This window comes from Phoenix dactylifera, chromosome 8, assembly GCF_051530095.1.
Source record: "Phoenix dactylifera cultivar Ajwa chromosome 8, Ajwa_hap1_PhDact_Kaust_v1.1, whole genome shotgun sequence".
Taxonomy (NCBI): Eukaryota; Viridiplantae; Streptophyta; class Magnoliopsida; order Arecales; family Arecaceae; genus Phoenix; species Phoenix dactylifera.
The window spans coordinates 25,279,766-25,303,758 of NC_143197.1; the positions used below are offsets into that span (position 1 = coordinate 25,279,766).

General features: G+C 37.7%; 2 protein-coding genes across 2 annotated transcripts in view; both read right to left on the reverse strand.

Annotated features, from left to right (window-relative positions):
* Positions 1-660: 660 nt before the first annotated feature.
* IMP4 (Ribosomal RNA processing Brix domain protein) lies at positions 661-7,532 on the reverse strand. Its single transcript, XM_008790318.6, has 9 exons — positions 7,242-7,532; positions 7,070-7,153; positions 6,260-6,369; positions 6,106-6,156; positions 4,989-5,132; positions 4,759-4,848; positions 3,187-3,293; positions 1,092-1,176; positions 661-930 (listed from the first exon to the last, which is right to left on the reverse strand). Exons 1-9 carry the CDS (start codon positions 7,351-7,353, stop codon positions 832-834), a joined length of 882 nt encoding a protein of 293 aa, XP_008788540.4. The 5' UTR covers positions 7,354-7,532; the 3' UTR covers positions 661-831.
* Positions 7,533-10,319: 2,787 nt separating this feature from the next.
* LOC103706260 (uncharacterized) overlaps positions 10,320-23,993 on the reverse strand; it is a 28,417-nt gene continuing 14,743 nt past the window's right edge. The window contains exons 6-9 of the mRNA XM_088702130.2: positions 23,846-23,939; positions 22,332-22,511; positions 22,045-22,158; positions 10,320-10,702 (exon numbers count right to left, since the gene is read on the reverse strand). Of these exons, the coding sequence (XP_088558256.2) occupies positions 10,577-10,702; positions 22,045-22,158; positions 22,332-22,511; positions 23,846-23,939 (514 nt within the window). The 3' untranslated portion in view covers positions 10,320-10,576. The remainder of the gene's footprint in view (positions 10,703-22,044; positions 22,159-22,331; positions 22,512-23,845; positions 23,940-23,993) is intronic.

Below are 23,993 nucleotides of genomic sequence, written 5' to 3' on the forward strand. Positions count from 1 at the left end.
TATTGATCTTGTAAAATATCAGGCTATTACCAGCGTCCAACATAAGGAAAACAGCCTTTTTGCATATTAAGGCTGTCTGCATACATAATGAAAGGTTGTCTGCATTTGATCCTCCCTAGATCGTGCAACGATGGAAGCATCTTTCAACCTATTTACACCGGCTAACACCAGCAAATGTTGAGCCTTTATGGGCTGGTTGACGCCAGAGTTGCAAAACCACTGGTGCCATAGGTTAGCAACCTGGAAAAATTTGAACCAGATTTGTGGAGTACAACAAGAACCAGAGGTATAATTCAAAGTCATACTATTCTCTTTATCGTAACTTTACTTAATCCTCCAGCTAAGCAATACTTATTCATTTTTTTCTTAGGAAGCCCTCCGATTTCTTAAAATTGCTAGTCCAGCCTATTTACTGCATCCATGTTACAAATTCTGCTCAATCTATAACCAAATTATAGACAAAGGCAAAAGTAAAACAACTTAAGCGCCTGTTCATTTACACACTCCAAGAAACAAAAAATTTAAGAAGACTGACAGATCCAGACCCTCCAGTGCCACACTAGATGTACATATGAAGCCATTGGCAACTCTAACAAAACCCTAGCTTTTTAGGGGAAAAGACGTATGGATAATTAAATACTTGACGGGATTGGAACAAAATATTTAAACCTCTTCTTCTGTCATATTCAATATAATGGTGAGGTAACAGTAGGCAAAATTTAGCTAGTAAAATTTTCTCAAGATGAGCATCGGGACTATTACAAATCCTCATTTTTCCTAAAAAAAGTATAACAAATTTAAACAGAGAAAAAAAATTCGCATGATCAGTAATCAATCTCCTAGAACATTCCGCTTCTTGGCAGTGTTCATGAATGGTCTTATTACCCACTCATTCTGGGCTTCACTCTGATCAACAGTCCCTAGCTTGATCTGAGAGCAAATGGAAGAAAAGCACAAATAAGTTTTATGCGATGATTACCATAAATGTAATATATAATGCTTTGTTTCATAAGGAGCTCAACATCTAAATCAAAAGGTATAAAGGCATCAACAAACAGTTTAAAGGTTAGGTCAGATCTGCTAGTGATCACCTGATAAAGTCGCAACTCAAATCGAGGACCGACCTCCTTCAATTCAATTGATTTAGGACCGCCATGTTTTTCATAGACATGATGCCTTTTTTGTTCCAAAAAAAGAGAATAATAAATGTCAGATCAGTACAGCATAAGACATAATAACAACATATTGGATATTGCATCACTAAGATGCCTACAGATCATCCTACCTGTCAATAATGAAGTGCACCATAGGCACTAAGAAGCATTTGTATATAAAAAAATTAGATACTAGACAGCAATTAAATATGCTTGTTTGATGTGTTTCTATAAATTATTTGGAATTGTTGATCAAAAATCGCAAACCACATGTATTCAATAAATAACATGCTTTAACTGTGATTTGCCTTAGTAGAATGATATCAATAAAGAACCTATATGATGTGATATGAGAGGAGGTTTGCAATGAAAACGAGAATAATTCATGAAAATTACATGAAGCAGTAGCTTAATTGCTCATCTTTAGGAGGCTCAAGTAGTTGGGTTTCTATTATCTGGTCTAAAGCGCAGCCATAGGAGAATAATTTCAAACTAAATGAGGACCACATATAAAAGAAGGGGATGGGGGATTTGGGAAGCCTCAATTGAATTATTATATGCAGGGACATAGAAAGGAGTTCTGGCCTATGGAGGATGCACTACAGGTTATTGAAACCTACACGTCATGGGGTCGCTACAAACAAATTGCCACATTATATGTACTTAAATAAATAAGCAGAAGAAAATCAAACGGACAAAAAAAAAGACAACACCTTAAATTAGTTTTTAGACCTTAGAATAGAGCAGAAAATATATCCGGACCCTAGCAAAGTATCAATTTCAAAATTAAACAGCTGTAACCTCTAAGACAGAAGTCTAAAATTACAGTAAATCAAGATTAAGTTCATGAACTATATATTTGTTGAATGATATTGGCTTACGCCAGCATCTAACAATAAATAGCGTCTCCTTGCAAAATGGTCCACAATTAATCATTTAAGAAATTGCACTTGTCGAACACCAAAACGAGCCATAACCTCTCCAGTCGCAGATCTGCCCCTCAGCTACATGTTCTAATCAGATCTAAATTTGATGGACACTTATATAATAATTGTAGGATTGTTGGATACATAAATCATTATTGAAGAAACATATATCAAATAATGAGGACAAAGAACTATTTTAAAATAAGATTCAGATAAAAAGTTACAGGATGCAGAAGTAAGATAATAAAATAAAGATAGAAATACAGTTAAAGAATGAGGTCCAGACCCAAAAAAGAAGATGTAGGGAGGTAAAGACAATAAGATAAGAAGGGATGCTACAATATGAATGAGGGGAGGAGAGAGAGAGAATCAACAAAAATAACCATAAGGCAGGGGTTCTTTGATGTATCCAACAAAGATTGATGGGGTAAGAAGAAGTAATCACTACATTTTTCAGAAAAACCATTATGAAGTGCACAACTGCATCATACATAACAAAGTAAGATCTGTATGAACTCACTGAACCTAGATATCCTGTACTTGGATATCCTTTCTTTCACTCATGAAAAAAGTGAACAAAACGGACCTTTATTTAACCTAAGTTATGGTTGACCAAATCATAATAAAGAGACAGAATGAGTTAAAGAAAACATAAAAGCATACATCTCACCTAATGTCTACATAGATGAAACTAAACGTGTTTTCTTGTAAGCAAGAAGCACGAGTAATTACCACCTCATATTAGCAGTAAATCTTTTCAGAATCATAAGTGTGACCTTATAGAGGTAGTTGAAGTAGGCTGAGTAACCAAATTGTCCAGTACATGGTGAGTATTTAATTTCCACAGATAGCCAAAAATTCAAACTTTAGAATCTACGGAGCACCAACTCCTTTAAGCACTAGGACACAACAAAATATGGGACAACAGTCAAAAAACCAGCAAGCACAGAATCTCAGAATGTACTTCTAAAGCATACACCAGTCCAAGTGCTGACACTTCCAATATGCCAGGTAACTTTAGCATGTCCGGATATTTCCTTAAGGTGTCGTAACTTTTCTTTTCCTGTAGGATCAATATAACATGAGATAACTGCAGAAGCACCAACCTGAATGAGATGTAATCACTCCGATTAGCAAAAGTGATTATGCGTTTGGAATCTGGTTTAGGTACTGGAAAGAGATGTTTTAGAACGTTTGCTGTCCTTTGACCAAGCTGCAATAAGTCACCAAATCAAGCACACTGAGATGAATTTAGCAAGAAAGGGAAGAAAATAATATCTTGGTGAAATGATAATATCCACTATCAATGTCAAGGAAAAGAGCATGTGTCACAAATCAATATTGAAAAGGTAAAGAATCTTATTACTGTGATTTGAAAGAACCCAATATCATGTGATCTGAATGTTTACTAAGGAACATGATATAAGACAACAAACTTTCTTGATCTAAAGGATGTATCAGCTAGATCGGTTACTTTATTGATATTGTAACTAGCCATGAAAGACATCTTGTACCTTTACAATTTAAATCATGTGTAAATTAATTGCTGCCAGTCTACACAACATTTTTATTGGTACATATTGCTAAACAATATTTTCTAAATATCATTTGGTTGTTCCATTATTTCAAAAGTTCATCAATTTACTAAACCATGTCGATCTACTTTCATAATATGACACATCTGTTGATATATAACTAGACTCAGTCGTAACCTCTCGCATCCTTTTCTAGTTTTTTGTAGACCTACATTATCAATCATAACAATGATATCCATATTCAAGCTAGCTATCAAATATTTGCTCTAAGAAATGGCCAGTTGAGAAAATCAGGATATTCATAAAGCATATGACAAAAAGACTGCCAACCAGCCAATTGACACCAAAAGCTTAAGCTAACAGGGAAAGCGTGCACCATGTATACCAGGCTTAACAAGACAACACACTTTCTCAACAAAGAAATGTATTAGCTACATCAGTTCCCTTATGAATTATTGTAACTTGCATGAATGCTCTCCTGTATCTTCACAGATTCAATCATCAGTAAATTGCCTGAAGTCTACATAACACATTTGTTGGTACAATTTGGCACGACAATTTTTCTAACTATCTTTTGTAATTTTATTATTTCAAAAGCTCATCAAATGATTTGGTAAACCATATCAACCTGACTTTATCCCATAATATGCCAATAACAAGTAATGTATAACTGAACACAATCCTTCTCTAATTTCTTTCTAAACCTGTGTCACAAACCATAAAAATGTTTTCCATGTTATTTCTAGCTATCAGATGCTTGTTCTAAGAAATGAATAGTTCAGGATAAAAGCACCCCATAATAACCTTTCAATAAAGCAAGCCTTAACAAAAGTTCCCATTATCAGAAAACCATATAATATTCAATAAGTTTCAACAAGCTTTTTCCCTTTTTGTTAAGAAATAGCAACTTATTGGACTGTCACAACTTATTATGTAGCTACAAGCCGATGCCAAATAGTTGGTAAAAAGGTGGATGGTTATAGTTATGGTTATATATGTAGCAATGAGGTTAAAGAGTAGCTTTTACCAACAAAGGGTATTCTTTTACAATTAAGAAAATAAAATCAAATGGCACCAAGAAGCTCTCGATATCAACACACATAAATAAGAATATTGCTCAAGTTAGTCAAAATTGAAAAGTACCTTAGTTGAAAAATTGTCAAGAATTAGATGGGGATAAGCCTCAGACATTGTTCCAATAGCCTTCTTATCTTTAATATCGTGTCTTGTCACCTGCAAAGGATAAACCGGACACGAATAACATAGCAGCGGAAATGCAAAAGAGTTTAACAAAGATTCCCAACAACAAGCTACATCCCAAAGTAATTACATATTGTCATTTACAAAATGAATAGCTTAAGTATTCCACATACCACATTAAGCAATCCAAAATAAGCTGTTGGACCAAATGGCAAATGACAAACAATCAAACCATCTGGTTCACCCCGATGTTCATGCACCAAAATGACATCAGTAAATTCATGTGCACGACAAGATTCAATAATTTCTGAGATCACCTACAAAGAAGTAAAGTTATCAAGTCGAGACTAAAGAATCAGACCAAGTCAAAATTTAGGTTGAACTAATATTAAATACACACTCATTGCATGTCTATATATGTATATATATGTGTTACACACATCTACATGTGCAACATTGACATCACAGTATTGAAGAACTTGCAATCAATAATGTAAGCAGCAAAGCATTTTGCTCAATGTTGGTTGATACACCATGCCATTTTGTTATGAACATAACACAAGGGTCTGTGTAGCCTGTATCAGTTGGTATCAACATGGAGTGGCACCCCCAAGCTGATTAAATTCTCACTTCACTGCATTTGATAGGCTGCCTGATTTTGTTTAAAATGTTTAGTCCTCTATAAAGTTACACATAAGATGCCATGGAGAAGGGTGCTCAATTCATGTAAATTTGACACAAAATAAATAAATGGCAGCTGAGATTGTAATAGAAGATTTTCTGAACCTAGAGTATCATGTCATTTGCAAATATTTCAACAATGTTGCATGTCCTTGGCTGCCAGTTCATGCCAAATTTTGGCTTAATTAAGTCCATCTACCATTCAAGCTCGGCAGCTCCACAACACTAACAGGATCCATTACACCTCTTGAAAAATAACTGTTTCTGCTATATTATGCACAGCTAGAAATTAACTCAATGATTTACATGGACGTCAACTTAAGCATTTAGATACGCCAAGTTAGACCTGTATACAAGTTTTTCAGCTATTACAGTAAACTGTAAATTATAAAGCAGAATTCAGTAATTGGATAAATCAGGGAAGTTAATGGCCTTGTGAACATTACAAGCTATTTCCATTTAAATATGCACCCATCAGCAAAATACTTTCAAAGATGGGAACGAAAAAAATCATTTTTCTGGAAAACAAATGTCATGAGATGCTTGCGACTAGCAACACAAGCTTAAATATATAATCAAAAGGCACATGAAAAGGAAAGGCAATTGTACCTGACCACCACGATTCATTCTTGTTGAATTAGGAAAGACAAACTTTAGTTCCTGAAACAACAAAAATACCAAGTTAAAATTGATTATAAAGCTTTGGTGCTTCAATTGATCCACAATGAAATTATATCCCAGCAGTACAGGGAGTGATAATTACCTTGACAAACTGAGTAAGAGGAGCACTTGGATTACGAGATGTGGTTAATAAAATTTTTGGATCCTTCGCTGATGCACTAGCATACTCATCATCGATGTGAGTTCTTGGTACTATCCACGTTCACATATCGTCAAGAAAAATGCAGTGTCAGCTTTGATATCTATTGAATTTAAAGTAAAGCTTTACGATTATAGTATCAAAACAATCTTGTGTACTTACATATGCATGTCTTGATACAAAAGACAAACTAAACATGATATTTATTCCTCATTTCATCACTGAATGCCATAATACTTCTACAGCAATTTTATGCCTCTTCTCTTGCTTTTTTATGGACCAGTCACACACTCGATGTAATTTATATGTTTTCTTGTTTCGCTTCTGTAATGCATCATAGAGCTCATGAATGCCCCCCTAAACATTCACCCGTCATGTCCTTCTACCCGTTTGCTTGCCATGTTTCTCGTCCCGCTATTTCCATGACATGAATGATGCAAATTTCTCCTGTTCAAAAATACCTTGCTCAACTCCATCCCCACCTAAAGAGCATCCTTCTACTAAGATTCCAACTGAACATTTGGACTTTGATTTTCCTCGAGAAAACTAGAATCAGGCAGCCCTCAATTGCATCGATATAAATTAATTTGATACACAAGCACATTCATGCGAGTTCTAACACTTGCTTCAGACTACCAGATGGAAAGATGGTATCTTTTCTCTCTCCCTCTTCCGGAAAAATAAAAACCAGCAAAAAGTGACACACAACATCAGAAAGTTAAAAATTAACTGCATAGGAACCGAAAAAAATACCTGCAGTATATTCGTCCTCGAGATCAATCTCTTGACGGAGGGCGGCCTCTTCGTTCCTGAGCTCAGTTGGGATCGGTTTTCCCTCTGTGATATCGACATCAGATTAGAAATCGAAGGGAGGAGAATAACATCAAAAGATGACATTGGTTTGAGGTCGGAACAAGGGCGAAACCTTCGAGGGCTTCTCGGATCTTTCTCTTCTTCTCGTAGTACTCCCGCTCCTTGCCTTCCAAGCTCTTGCGGTAGAGGTACTCCCTCCTCAGCCTCGTGTTCCTCCGCAACATCGCTCCAACGAAGAAGAGAACTCGACCTCACCGGATCGAAGAAAGAAAACCCTAGCTTTCGCTATTTCCTCTGACTTCGTGCCGCCGTCTCCCTCCCGAGCGCGCCCAAACCCTTCGGTTCCGGCTCGCCGGGGTGACTCGAGGGGTTTTATACGACACCGTTAGGTGGAGGTCGAGCCATGCTGCTGTTAGATCAATATTTATATATAGAAATTTAATTATCTAATATTTACATCTATATTTATGTTTATTGGGATTGATGAAATAAAAAGAAAAAAAAAACAGAGAGAAGAAAAAAAAAAGAGGACACAATATTTAGCGGAGTTGGTCTACTAACCTACATCCACAGGGAGAAATGATGTAAAAAGCTTCATGGAGATTCCATCACAAACTCTAACACCCAATACATCAAATTTTTAGGATGCTAAATTATTCTTTTTTTTATTACAAAAAATATACATAATAGAGTATGTTGATATAGACTTGATTTGAACTTGAACTACTGTCCTTAGTCGATTTAGACTCGATCTGATGTCCTAAATCGATTTGGACTCGATCTCTAGTTTTTAGAAATTATAAACTCAAGGCATGCTCAACAATATCTATTAAAAAAAAAAGAATAAAGATATAGATAAACAATTGTCCAATTCGTATCTAAATAATTTATTATATTTTTAAGTCCTATTTAATTTTATACATCACACATGAATATTTGAGAAAAATAGATGACCAGACTATTATGATATTAATTTAGTTACTTTTCACTTAGTAATATTATCAATTTTATTCTATAATTATAAAATTTAATTATCTAACTTATATATATATATATATATATATTCAACATTTAATTTGCATTTATATAAATATGAAATTTTGCATCTGTATATTTATTCACCAAATAAAGTGAATATGAATTTAGATGTATTTGTATCTGATCCAATCTCAACCTTGCATTAGTTTTTTTTTTGTTGTTAATTTTTTTTTTCTTTTTTACTCCTTCGGGATATGGAGGATGGTGGTGGGTTGTCGGGGAAGTTGATTAGGGATTCAGGGACGGGGCAAATTGTTTGGGACTTCCATATCCAAAATCATGTCAGTATGTGACTCTAAATCTCTACTATTTGAAAAACGAAATTTTACATGATCGGATTGTTTACTTAATAACCGAACTATCAGTTTATCATTTTGTAACTGCAATTTAAAAACAATATTTCTATTTTTTAGCTGGCATATACATGACAAAATATTTTTTTAGCATTTATGTGGAAAATGGGAAACAAAACTAGAGCTCGAGATAAAGAATTGGTGAGCCCTCTTGTTCAACCACGGAACAGAGAACCATGGCTCGGTTGAGACTTGAAAGATAAAAACTACATCCCTACGCCTGCGTGTATGAAGCTCCAAACAAGTTGGCTAGATCAGAGAGGCAAGCTAAGTTGGAACTTCTCGTTGCAGGTCATATCTCTCGACTGTTAGATCGAGAATTAATGAGTGAGATTACTTTCATTTGTATGCAGTATTCTTAAGTAACATTTTCTCTTATATATTTAGGTTTATGTTGAAGTGACATGAGTCTCAATCATAAATGAAAACAAGCGAGAGGAAGATATTTCTGAATTTCTTTTTTCATGGGAACTCCATTTATAAAAACTCATCTAATAAAAAATTCCCATTTATATATAACATAAAATTAATAAATAATTTTATTTTTAAATATTTTTTTTGTTTTTTAGGTTTATAATTATGTGGAGCTATATCAAGCTGAACATGAGTGAGCTAACTAGCTCTTTGGTCAACTCTCTTATATTTCAAGCTTAAAATTTTGCCTTGTATTTGATTCATTTATTAGTCAATCGAGATGCTTTCTAGCTAAAATATGAGTTACTCAAGAAGAAAGTTGGCTTGACAGGCTTATTTACAAATCAGCTACAAGTTTTAAGTAGAATCAGCAAAGCCTATACAGTTTGTGGAATTTGTCGAGGAAAATACAACTGCTATTTCGAATATCTATTATTTGATTCCAACCTTTGCAAATCGGTGAGTCAAAGCAGCCGATAAGTATGGCGGTTGGGGTTGCAAACAAGTTGAGCTTAAGTAAGTCAGGTCTAATTCAGGCTCGGCTTGCTTTGCAATCTAATCTAGTAGGCTCATATAATTCGGACAAACATCACAGTGCTTTACAATCTAGAAATAGTTTTTATTTCTATGTAATAACTAAAATAATCTATGCTATATATTACTTAATTATTTACAGTCAAGCTTAGTCAAACTTACCTAAAATTTTTAAATCTTGATATATCATATCTTAATGAGTGGCTGAGGCCGAAATGACTGAGATCTCGAATCAAGATTTTCCAAGATCTTGACCAATATTTTCACTCTAAGATATTGAAATTTGACCAATATTGTAAATCTAAGATTAAGAATTATATTTAGAGATTGATTTCAAGATTTTACTAATTAAGAAAGTCTATTTAAGGAAACGAAAGGTGACTGGAAAATATCAACCGATATAAGCATATTGTGTCAACTAATATCTTGGACTTATCAATTTATAGCAACCAAACTTAAAGCCGAGATTTATGCATACATTATATAAGGAGGGGCCTGATACGAATACAAACTGAGATCGCGCCTGAGATCAAAACCTTGAGCTTACCTCGAACTAAACCGGCCAAGCTCTAGCTTGACCTGTTTACTAATTGAATTAGGTCAATTTGGAGCTGAACATAAGTTGATCAAATACAGCTTACTCATTTCACAGAGCTACATGGAAGGATGCTTCCTAGTTCATAATTTCTGTAATTATTTCCATAGATATTTGAGAACATCTAGATCGATTGTAGATGGTTGTTATATACTCTGATTTAGCTAGTCCACGTCACCACTTAAGAAATCAGGAGAGCAAATATGTACATGGATTGTGTAAACTCAAGCATGACCTAGAACTGACCCCAATGAGATTTTGACAAAATCTCAAGCTCAAACAGACCTTTATTAACCATACATAATATAATCATATCTTTATCAATCAGGACTGACATATAGCTACATTTATGAAATTATCTACAGTTAAATAGCAGCCATGAGTTAATTATGGCTGATGCAAATGATAAAACACTTTGAACAGGGAATGCACTTCAAATTCCCATAGGCTCTTAAAATAAAGACAACCAACACTGAGCTATAACACTACAAGACGCAGCACTTTGGCATATACTCAGACAATATATCGATAGGTGACATATCTGCCTGCAGTCTCACTGGGCCGGATGATCTTCACAACCTGTCCACGTTTGAGACCATAGTATCTTGCAACTGGGTCTGTAACTTGAATCCTTGGAAACTGAATATATGAATTCATGCAATCGGAATAAACATTACATTATGGAAGAATACTGAAATTGAAATATAATTCTACTCTTACAATCATAAAATCAGACAAGATTGGCAAAACAAATTCATCATGAATGTAGAGATATGGTTCCATTGTATATCAAAAAGAAGAGAGTGCACCAGGGTGCAAGTTATACTCGGTTAATGCTAATAAATCAAGTAAACAACCCAATATCATTCAACTTGTTTGATTTTTTACAGGTGCTGACACATTATTCATGACTAGGTTTTATTGATTAAGATAAATCATCGATGGAGATCCAAGATCATACTATGATGCATCATAGGGACGCAACTTAGGAGTTTTTATAAGTTTTAATGTATTTACCGATTTTTTGTATTTTCCTTTTATTTCTGGTTATTCTTAGTTGTAGCAGGTTATTTTGGAATCAAAGATTAAAAGATCTCTAGTTTTATTTGATAACTTGGGGCTAATTACTGGAGTGGTAATGTTCATTATATTATTCTTGCAACAATAGCATTAAATAGTGAAGTGGCAATAATTTTGAGACTTGCATAAATTTGAGTTAGGCTTTTCTATTTATAGCATCTTAAGCAATGTATGAACCTTATGTTTTGATTGAACGGAAAGGACTCTGCAAAAAATAATGGCTGCTGAGGTAACGACCCTGCATGATGCATGGATCCGGTGTGGCACCAGCCCCCATTACTAAATCCCTGGAGTGTGTCTGGCCATATCCTCTCCTATTCCTTGAATTTTTTCTTTTTGCTTTTTTGCATCTACTTTTTAGTTTTCTTTATTTTTCTACATCAATTTTTTTTCTTCTTCTGTTTTGTGGAGCAACACATCTCAATTCTATTTTTGATCCCAAATCAGTTTGCCGCCAAGCTTTAATCTCTGCTGCACAAGTTAAATGTTAGTTAATCAAATCACTAGTTGTGTTATTTTAGGTAGCAGTTCATCTCCAATCCTATATCCTAGAACTTTAGATGGATTCTCTTTAGTTGATTCCTCTTCCTTGCAGTAATTTTTTTGTGGTAGTTCACTTAACATGAAAAAAAAACAGATCCATTTTTTGAATGAACAGCAAGCCATTAGATCTAATCTTACACAACTCCAAACCCTCTTCTTCCCCTAATCAAGTCACAGTTTAATATTCTTTAGATCCATCTCAGCTTCCACGATCAACTTGCATTGAAATCTGTACATTTGTAGTTCAGTTTTAATCAGAACTCAGGTATGAGATAAATTTTCCAGCAAACATTTATAGCAACCCTTTCCTAAACCTTAAAAGAGTCATATTACCAAGACTAACTTACATCAACCATCTAGTTACTACAGTCTGAAAGAAGATTCTACTATGATATATGTCACGCCCCGAACCCGAACTTAGGCCCGGGACGCGCCAGACGCCGCACACCCGCACGGCGGACCGCACGGGCGTGCAAGGCTGAATAATCAGACACTCAAGTCACAACATCAGATCACAATATCAATACTAAAAATCTATCATTTATGATAATCAAATCAATAATTCAATTTCAAATGTCTCAAATAAAGTTGGTAACATTTATTTACAAGATCAATTACTTATGACAAAATGAATCTAAATCTATCTATGTCCAATGTCATAAGTCCTCTCCTCCCGAATCCCCTATCAATCATCTCCTGCAATTATGTCAAAAACAGGTATGAGCTACAACAGCTCAGTAGGTAACAACATGCATAAAGTCACGATAACATGTATTAAAGCATATGCAATATAACTACAGGTCATGTGCACAAATAAATATGATGATCCGCAAACCAATCCGATACTCAAGTAATATATATATATATATACCATCTTAGTCTATCATATCACGCATAACATAATCCACATATCTACCGCATGACTACGGCCACATCACCCAGTGGCATGGTCACACCGAAGTGTCAACACTCTGCTCCAAATGGAGCCCTGCACCGCAGTGCTGCACCCCAGGGTGCCCCAATCTCTGCTCCTCAGAGCATGCTCTGCAGAGCCAAAACACCCCATAGTGCCGGAACTAGCTCCTCATACAAGTCGACAGGGCCAACGTTTCCACCCCATTGGCGGGAATCCTAGACAATAGTCACGCGGTCTCCAAAATCACATCCACAAATTCCAACAATCAAACTTAATATAAACATAAGTTTTCAAAACCAATATATATGCATAATAGATTTTCAGATGATCGATTTACAGTCAAAAACATGCTTCTAAATGATAATACTGCCAAGAATATAAAACATATCAATATGCTGGAAATAATCACACATATGCATAGTACATGTAAATCATACTTTAAGCAAGGTTACCTACCTGGGTTCGCTTAAAAATCCCTGCCACTGATATCACGAACCCCTGATTAAAACACAAACATTAATTATTTAATTAACTAAGAAACATAATTTAAACTATTCCCAATCCCTTAAATTTCTAAGTTCATGGATCTAAGAATGGGCCCCTAAGATCAAACATAGACCCTAAAATCAGGATCCTTTAAACCCAAGTCAATTGTGGCCCAAACAGATTAGGCCCAATTGAACCAAACCGGATAACAGGTCCGGATCAGATTTCGGGCCCAACCCAAACCAGCCCACAGTTCCAATTTGGCCCGACTCAGCCCAACACAGACCCCCAACCCAACCCAGACCAGATCTGATCAGACCATAACAAAACCCATTCACTTAAACTCAGACCCAACCCAATTCAAGAAATGGGTGGAACCGGTTCACGGTCTGATCCACACTACCCAACTCAAGTTCAGGCTAAATCCCATGGTTCAATCGGATCAGGGTCTGTTTGTGTCTGGTTTGAGACCCAAACAGGCAACGGAAATCAAAGCAAGGTATACACCCAGGAAGAAGAAAGAAGAAAGAAGAAAAGAAGAAGAAGAAGAAAAAGAAGAAGAAGAAGAAGAGGGGGGGGGGGGTGTGCCTGGTGGTTCCGGTCGGCCCTCGGCGGTCGACCGTGGTCCTCGGCGGCGGCGCTCGGCCAGCCGCCGTCGACTACCCACTGTCACAAGCGGTGCCGGACGGGAAGAAGAAGAAGAAGAAGAAGAAGAAGAAGAAGAAGAAGAAGAAGAAGAAGGAGAAGAAGAAGAAGAAAGAAGGGAAGAGGGGGGTGGCTGGTGGCTCCGGTCGGCCCTCGGCGGCCGACTGTGGCCCTCGACGGCGGCGCTCGACCAGCCGCCGTCGGCTACCCCACCTTCACAGGCGGCACCGAACGGGAAGAAGAAGAGAAGAAGGAGAGAGAGAGGAAGAAAAGGGAGGAAAGAGAGGGACCGGGGCTGGGAAGCCCGGCCCCTTGTTCGCCCACCTCCGGCCGAACCCGTTTCGGCCGGATTGACCCCGGCCGGCCACCGTCGGCCGGCCGAATCCCATCAAAAAAAAAAAAAAAAACATTTCCAAAACAGGGGATGAAAACCGGTTGCCATCCCTCATTTCTCTCCCCCTTAGATCCATAAAAATAATGAATGGACTGTCTTTCTCACCTCCGGTCGTCGACGGGCGGATCCCCGGCGACGTTGGCGGCTCCGGCAGCGGCGGTGGCTCCGGCAAACCTCTCAAGAAAAGGGAAGAAGATGAGGGGAAAACTCAAATTTTTTTTTTTTTTTTTTTTTTTTTAGAGGGATGGGAAGAGGGATGGGCTCGGACGAGGCTCTCAGAGGAGAGAAAGGGCGAGAGAGAGAGAGAGGGAGAGAGGGATAGAGAGGGAGAGGGAAGAGGGGGGCTTGCGGAGATCTCGCTGGCCGTTCGGCCGGCGTGGTCTTCGTGGGCAAACCACGATGACCCAACTGAAGTCGGCACTCCTTGCCGACTTCAGTTCGGGTCTTCACACTCTAACCAACTAAAAAGAAATTTCGTCCTCGAAATTAAAAACATACCTCAATCCGAGAACAAGGCAGGAAACTTCTCTCTCATCTCCTCTTCCAGCTCCCAGGTAGCTTCTCTCTCACTGTGATTGCTCCACTGCACTTTTACATAAGGAATCGTGCGCCTCCTCAAAACTTGGTCCTTTCTATTTACCACACGTATTAAGTTCTTTTGATCTCCTTCAAAAGAATTCCAAATTCCCAACCTTGGATTAAACTGTCATAATTATATCCCAAAGAAATTAATTTCTCTTAATTCTACCCAGAGATCATAATTGGCTTAATAGAAATAGGAGAAATCTTTAGTATCAAATCCTCTTAATATTCTATAATCACTTTTTTTTTTTCTTTTCTTTCTCCCACATCATTCCAACAAATAAGAGATCCATGTTAAAACATTCCAAGTCTAAGACCAACCAAAGAATCATCATCCGTAAATGCTAAATTTAACATGCCCAAGATTCTCCCAAAAGTTGTCAACAATAGAAGAATCCACTGGTGAGAATTACATAGCTACCTTTAGATCATCCATAGAATCAACAACATTCTCCTGAATCTAACTCAAGTATTTCATCATAATGCCTTTTAGATCAAATACTAATGATCTTAACCAGTTTCAAAATAAGTCAAACCACCAGACTTCCGCTGCACACTCTGATTTAATTCATTTAATTCTCTAAAGTCACAAATGATTTCTGACTAAAGTATCACTTTGCATTAAGACTAAAAAACTCCAAATTTCAAATTTCCAAGTAGAACTAGAGCAAAACCTCTAGATCTTTTTGTCCTCAATTTATATAGAGTATACTTACCATAACTAACCCCCAATCCTTTAGTCAAGTTTAAGGTCACTACGTGATCTCCACAACCTTCTTAGAATCCAAAAATATCTAGGTTTAATTTAAAGGGGTAATTCTTGTATTCCTTTAGCAATTTAATCAGAAAATCTACATCGATTTTCCTTCCAACAGAATTTACTTCAAATTCAATGGGTTAGAACTGTTGAGCCAATATCACTATGAGTAGAAATTAACCCTATCAACCTCTAAATTCTTTTTCACCAAAATTCTTAATGTCTATGATCAATGCTACACATAATAACTCACATAAGCATCTCAAAATCGAAATTTCTACTCAATTTTGTATTTTACAATGACAAAAATTTCTAGTTAGATCATAAACCGAGACTTGAGTTCAAATTAACACATCCAATAGTCTCCAACAATTATAAGAAAAATTCAGTAGCCCAATCTGAATATACAAATTCAAGTAATTAGAATTCTCCACCAATTTGCTTACTAGCCCTAAAAATTTAACTCACCAATAGAAATACATCTATTTAAAATATCCAAACATGTCAATACCAAATATAATTTCATATACAGATTTAACCTCGAAGAACAATCTGCTTTAATATTATGAAAAATCATTCTTAGCTCACTCCAATGCTATAATAGATCCATGCACAAACTCTACTCTAATAATTACCAACAAAACCAAAAGTACTATTACATCTGCACCCATATCATGTTTGAACTTTCAGATCACTTACACAACATCTAAACATGATATAACTAATATGCCAAGGCTAACCTTCCTATACATGCCTTAGGTCTACCCTCTCTTATCATGATCAAAGACAATTTATACTTTCCTTCCACACTCATCGAAAACCAAATCCGATGCATACATTTTATCACAATGCCCAGTGATCTCACACCTTAAGCACTGAATTTAATTACCATGTCCCAAATGATCATAACCTTAAGCTATGATATATTTCTGTCACGATCCCTAGTGATCTTAAACATATGCTCAGATTCCAACTGGTCACATTTTCCAATAAGCTTAAACCTCAAACTTTAATGCCACTAAGGCCACAGTCCCTAGTGGTCTTAAACCTTAGATTATTATATCATTCTTGTTACAATCTCAAGTGATTATAAACCAAATCTCTGATAGTTTTTCTATCATAATTCTCCACTGATACTCACCTGAACATAAACCCTAGGATACCTTAACCTTAAGCTCTGATACCACTAAATCTGTCACGCCCCGAACCCGAACTTAGGCCCGGGACGCGCCAGACGCCGCACACCCGCACGGCGGACCGCACGGGCGTGCAAGGCTGAATAATCAGACACTCAAGTCACAACATCAGATCACAATATCAATACTAAAAATCTATCATTTATGATAATCAAATCAATAATTCAATTTCAAATGTCTCAAATAAAGTTGGTAACATTTATTTACAAGATCAATTACTTATGACAAAATGAATCTAAATCTATCTATGTCCAATGTCATAAGTCCTCTCCTCCCGAATCCCCTATCAATCATCTCCTGCAATTATGTCAAAAACAGGTATGAGCTACAACAGCTCAGTAGGTAACAACATGCATAAAGTCACGATAACATGTATTAAAGCATATGCAATATAACTACAGGTCATGTGCACAAATAAATATGATGATCCGCAAACCAATCCGATACTCAAGTAATATATATATATATATATATACCATCTTAGTCTATCATATCACGCATAACATAATCCACATATCTACCGCATGACTACGGCCACATCACCCAGTGGCATGGTCACACCGAAGTGTCAACACTCTGCTCCAAATGGAGCCCTGCACCGCAGTGCTGCACCCCAGGGTGCCCCAATCTCTGCTCCTCAGAGCATGCTCCGCAGAGCCAAAACACCCCATAGTGCCGGAACTAGCTCCTCATACAAGTCGACAGGGCCAACGTTTCCACCCCATTGGCGGGAATCCTAGACAATAGTCACGCGGTCTCCAAAATCACATCCACAAATTCCAACAATCAAACTTAATATAAACATAAGTTTTCAAAACCAATATATATGCATAATAGATTTTCAGATGATCGATTTACAGTCAAAAACATGCTTCTAAATGATAATACTGCCAAGAATATAAAACATATCAATATGCTGGAAATAATCACACATATGCATAGTACATGTAAATCATACTTTAAGCAAGGTTACCTACCTGGGTTCGCTTAAAAATCCCTGCCACTGATATCACGAACCCCTGATTAAAACACAAACATTAATTATTTAATTAACTAAGAAACATAATTTAAACTATTCCCAATCCCTTAAATTTCTAAGTTCATGGATCTAAGAATGGGCCCCTAAGATCAAACATAGACCCTAAAATCAGGATCCTTTAAACCCAAGTCAATTGTGGCCCAAACAGATTAGGCCCAATTGAACCAAACCGGATAACAGGTCTGGATCAGATTTCGGGCCCAACCCAAACCAGCCCACAGTTCCAATTTGGCCCGACTCAGCCCAACACAGACCCCCAACCCAACCCAGACCAGATCTGATCAGACCATAACAAAACCCATTCACTTAAACTCAGACCCAACCCAATTCAAGAAATGGGTGGAACCGGTTCACGGTCTGATCCACACTACCCAACTCAAGTTCAGGCTAAATCCCATGGTTCAATCGGATCAGGGTCTGTTTGTGTCTGGTTTGAGACCCAAACAGGCAACGGAAATCAAAGCAAGGTATACACCCAGGAAGAAGAAAGAAGAAAAGAAGAAGAAGAAGAAAAAGAAGAAGAAGAAGAAGAGGGGGGGGGTGTGCCTGGTGGTTCCGGTCGGCCCTCGGCGGTCGACCGTGGTCCTCGGCGGCGGCGCTCGGCCAGCCGCCGTCGACTACCCACTGTCACAAGCGGTGCCGGACGGGAAGAAGAAGAAGAAGAAGAAGAAGGAGAAGAAGAAGAAGAAAGAAGGGAAGAGGGGGGTGGCTGGTGGCTCCGGTCGGCCCTCGGCGGCCGACTGTGGCCCTCGACGGCGGCGCTCGACCAGCCGCCGTCGGCTACCCCACCTTCACAGGCGGCACCGAACGGGAAGAAGAAGAGAAGAAGGAGAGAGAGAGGAAGAAAAGGGAGGAAAGAGAGGGACCGGGGCTGGGAAGCCCGGCCCCTTGTTCGCCCACCTCCGGCCGAACCCGTTTCGGCCGGATTGACCCCGGCCGGCCACCGTCGGCCGGCCGAATCCCATCAAAAAAAAAAAAAAAAACATTTCCAAAACAGGGGATGAAAACCGGTTGCCATCCCTCATTTCTCTCCCCCTTAGATCCATAAAAATAATGAATGGACTGTCTTTCTCACCTCCGGTCGTCGACGGGCGGATCCCCGGCGACGTTGGCGGCTCCGGCGGCGGCGGCGGCTCCGGCAAACCTCTCAAGAAAAGGGAAGAAGATGAGGGGAAAACTCAAATTTTTTTTTTTTTTTTTTTTAGAGGGATGGGAAGAGGGATGGGCTCGGACGAGGCTCTCAGAGGAGAGAAAGGGCGAGAGAGAGAGAGAGGGAGAGAGGGATAGAGAGGGAGAGGGAAGAGGGGGGCTTGCGGAGATCTCGCTGGCCGTTCGGCCGGCGTGGTCTTCGTGGGCAAACCACGATGACCCAACTGAAGTCGGCACTCCTTGCCGACTTCAGTTCGGGTCTTCACAATATATGTATGATATATGTTAACCTATAGCAAGTCAAATAGCCATTGGAGAATATCATCAGACAACAACATTAAACTAGTCATCAAAGATTCAAAATATCAGACGGAGAAGTCAGGTGTGAGTTTTGGGAAAGTAAGCCAGTGAAAAAAAAAGGATGCAGGAAGGAGACTGCTCCATATCCTCCACAGTGGATGTCTTCGATCACAAGATAGTTCATTTATTAGCAACTAAAGTTAATAGCAATATCACATTGTCTGCAATTTCCATCAAAGATGATGCCATTCTCAGTATATCCACAATAATCCTAGCGTCTCTGTTGAGAATGCATGGCTTGATAGTGGGATATGGTGAAGTGCATTCTGGGATGCAATGATTGTACTTCTCCATCATCTGCACTTCTTTTGTCTCTATTGCTAAACTTTGAAAGTTGATTTAGCAATGTTGCGAAGTTTATCACAAGACAGTTTATTTAGCAACAAAGGTTAAGAGTAATATCATATTGTTTGCAATTTCCATCAAAGATGGTGCTATTCTCAGTATATTTCACAATAATCCTGTTGTCTCTGTTGGGAATGCATGGCTTGGTAGTGGGATACAATGAAGTGCATTCCAGGATGCAGTGATTGTACTTCTCCAACATCTGTACTTCTTTTGTCTCTGTTGCTAAAAGTCAATGGGAAGATCTCCTGGATCTCGAAAGAAACAGTTGCTTCTTTTAGCAGCATGAGATGAAAATGCGAGTCTTTTATGTCTCAAAGATGGTCTTCGAATTCTTGTGCATGTTCAACTATGCTTGGTTGACAGATGATAGGTGGCTCAGAGGATGACCTTGTGAGGGCAAGTATTCCATAGTAAGTTTTTACATGATAATCCCACCAACTTTTCAGATAGGGTGGGTGTCTTTTTCTTGCAGTAGTAATTCAAAGGTTGTTTTCTCTGGGTTTGTCTATTTTGGTTTGATTCATCCTTGTTTATGGAGGACAATGAATCTGATCAAGAAGACAGAGTATGGTGTGAAATGGGAAGGCCGCCATGCTAGGCCACCAAGCAAAGATATTTACTTATTTGCCTCATTTCAACCAAGCTAACTTGATTATAGACTGCCCCCAATTGTAATATCTACACAGGCAATTGGACATCATTACTTGTATGAACCACATAACCATGTCAATCAATTACATGCAATGTTAATACAACTCACCATCACATGCAACTTAATTGAAATAATTTTTTATCAGGTAATATAAGATGTATGTTATTTGACATCTGTTACAAATATGTCTGACTCTGCTCATCCTCAGTCAGCTTGGTCTGATTCAACTCAAATTTTGTTCATATCGAACATCAAATTGCATCTGACAGGGTTAGGTTACTTAGGTCCATGATCAGGTAGGAGTGAGTTTGGGCAGGCTACTTCATATATCTATCCGTGCATTAGAAGAATTTCAAATCCGGACAAAATTAATGCTAGCAAAAACAGCAATGAAGGTAAAGGACCTTATCCTTGGATTCTGTTATTATGCTTTAGCCTAATATCTTATTGAGGGCTAATTGCTGTGTGATCGAAGCTTGCAATGATAGAAGAGCAATTTAAGATGCATGCTTTTGAATCATGTAGAAATGGTTAACAAGTTTTGAGCTCAGAACTCTGTTTAATTTGCAGCCAGCCCAAGAATGCATAAGCATTCAGGTCTTGAGGGCAGGAGCAAGGCTCTCTACCCCAGTACGGGTTGTTAAGTTAGGTGCACAAGCAGTATAGCTAATTTGGGGATTCACGCACTGGTGAGATGCCATGACATTGTTCAATAAGCATCAGTCAAGTAGAAAACTAATGCAAAATAAGGAAAATTTATAGTTATGCTATATGCTCATTATTATAATTTGACACGCATTTTATCATTAATTATTAACTATATTAGAATAAGTATACTGTCTGGAAGCTAATTGAATGCAGCAGAGTTTCCTTTGAGGGGAAAAAAAGGCAGGGTCCAGAACACTTATCCTAAAGTTAAATGTCTAAACAATGATTTCAAAGCTCAAATACAAAATTAGGCGTCAAGTAAATGCACAGCCAAAGAATAAATATGGACAACAGAGCTCATAGCTAAGTGATTCATCCACTGATTAAAAAATGATTCCAAATTCAACACACTGATCAGCGTTCATCTTCATATGAAGCCACTAAATTCATATGAAATCCACAAGACATCTATTAACAACTTAGAATGGCCTACAGTCCTAACATACCAGTATAATAATGTCGAAAGCCTTAAACTTGAACATCCACTTTTACCAATTACAGGGTGAAATCACTAGCAAAAATCCAAGAGAGGGCTAATTTATTGATGGAAATTTACTTAAACTTTATCATGTAAGACGTGATGCTTCAATGACTTATAAACTCCACTTTATTTATTTCATAATGTAAATTAGTGGCTGATATGGTCTTCCAGGGACACATATAGAGCGACATATACATTTTCAAGTGGGACAATACATGCTGGTGTCTGCTATGGCCAATACATACCTTAGCCAGCATATCCTGTTCCCTGGCAGAAATTCAAATCAACCACAGGAAAGACAAATTAAATTGCTCATTCAAGAAATCATGGCACAGCAATCTAGATGACCTCTGATTCCTCAGTACTAAAAAAAGGACATCTTCAACAGCCATCAGTTTTGGATGCTTATAACAAAATAAGGTGATCAGGACACGCTCACAAAACCTCAGGTGAAAAGTTAACTAGTTGTACTAAGAACCTAAACATATTGAGGTGATTAGTGTTTTCCCAGATTATACCTTATTTGGATCGCTAGAGTGATTATTATCTGGCTTCATTATAAAGAATATAGGCATCAAAATCTGCAATTAATAAAGTTACATATAAATGAAATGTCTTGATGAGCGTATGATAATTAAAGCATACCTGAGTTTCTTTTAAAGTATACCGCTCTAATAAAGTCTTCTTTTCCTCATTTGTAAGCAATTGGTGCTCTGGAACAAGAACATGATCCTTAATGTTGATCAGGAGCTCAGCTTCCTGCATTTAATTGTTAAACATCACAAAGACATCATCGATAATCCATGGTTTAGAAAATCTACTAAAAAAGGGAAATTGGCATGGAACCCATAAGATGAAAACTCTATTTTTCCTCACTTTACTGATGGTTGATCTCAAGACTATGTATGCACAAATAATGTTCTTTAACTCACCTGGAAGATCTCCAAATGATATTTTGGAGACAATTCTTGAAGGTATGATGTTGCAAATGGAGTCAGATTCTGCTGAAGAACTAATATTGCTCTAGGAACACTCTCTGCCTTCATCAATTCGGCATATTTCTTTATTTGTTTCACACCAACTTTTTCATCGTTAGGAAAGAAAACATATATCTGTTCCATGCAGGAAAGATAAGAATGAGAGAAAGTTGAGGGCACATGAAGCAACTCAGCATCTGAAAATTATGTTTTCCAGTGCAGGCACCATACTTAACCAAGCACTTCTTATCTGTCAAGACATCTATGCTTGAAATTTAACGCACTTTATGATGATCCCTATTTGTATGAGAATCTACTTGTGGGACATATTTCCTAGTCATCGCAAATGACATGAAACATGATGCTATCACTTTCCTACTTTTCGTTACCCTCTATGACACCAAGAGCCCCCCCTGATGAGGCATCTACAGAAGGGTGACAGCTGCATCTAATTAGTAGCCCTGCTCCCAGTCTCCCTAGTTTTCTACTATCAATCTTTGCACACTTGTTTCCTATAGGCAGATCACATAACAACAAGATTTCTAACAGCTCATTTTAGAGCAACACACAGAATCTTTTGTAACATAGAAAATTAAAAAAAAAAAGATTCCTACATTCCAAAACCACCATCATCATTACTATCGCCCAAACCTTTTTCCCATCAAGTATGTGTCGGCCATAAAAACAACTCAAAGTTGAGAAGGATTCATGGAACAATCAAGTAGACATTATGGCTGGTTGTCACTCTGTTATAACCTTCTAGAAAATGGTGCTGAGTTTCTACATGAGGAAATTTAGGCAGGGGAAGTGCTTGGCATAAGATCTATGTGGCCAGTTGGCATGTACAGAGATTTACCCTATTAGCTGCAGCTTAAGCTCATTGAATCAAAGGAGCAGCCTCCCGGAATTCCCGAGACTTAGAAAGAGTCTCGACAAAATGGGAAAGATGTTGAATTTTATAACATGAAGCTGGTTTCTTCTCAAAGGCACAATTAAGCTAAAGAGTCAAATAAAATGCAGTACCTGAAGGAAAAAATGTCGACAACTGACCGCAGCTACTCCAAAGTATAACTGATTGTTCACATCCTTTTGCCATAAAATTCATGTTTCAAATGAATGACACAAATGGCATATCCCATCTAAAACAACAACACCAAAGATGGTCAACAACAAGACTGACGAGGAATTCCTTAGAGGTAGTTACAGTCTACGTGTCACCAACAACGGAAACAAACTGGGGGAAAAAAACCGGAACCTGAATACAAAATCTTATGAAAAATTAACTGATATCCAACCAGAAGCATTCTTGAGCATTCAGAAATCAGCTGAGACAAAAATTCTGCTAAAAAATTCAAATTTTAACGTACATATCAATTAAAAGATCCAATTAAGAAGAGAATAAATCGTCAAATCCAAGAGAATTAAGAGATCGGCAGAGAAAAGGTAAGGAAAGGAGAGGGAGGATTTACCTGATCGGCGGGGTCGTTCTTCTTGGACTTGTTGATAAGGAGGTCCTCCCGCTTGACGCCCTCGCCGAACTTGTGGAGGAAGTCGATCTTGGTCATGTTTGTTGGGTTTTGACCCACATGACCACAACATGGTCAGTTACAGAATGAT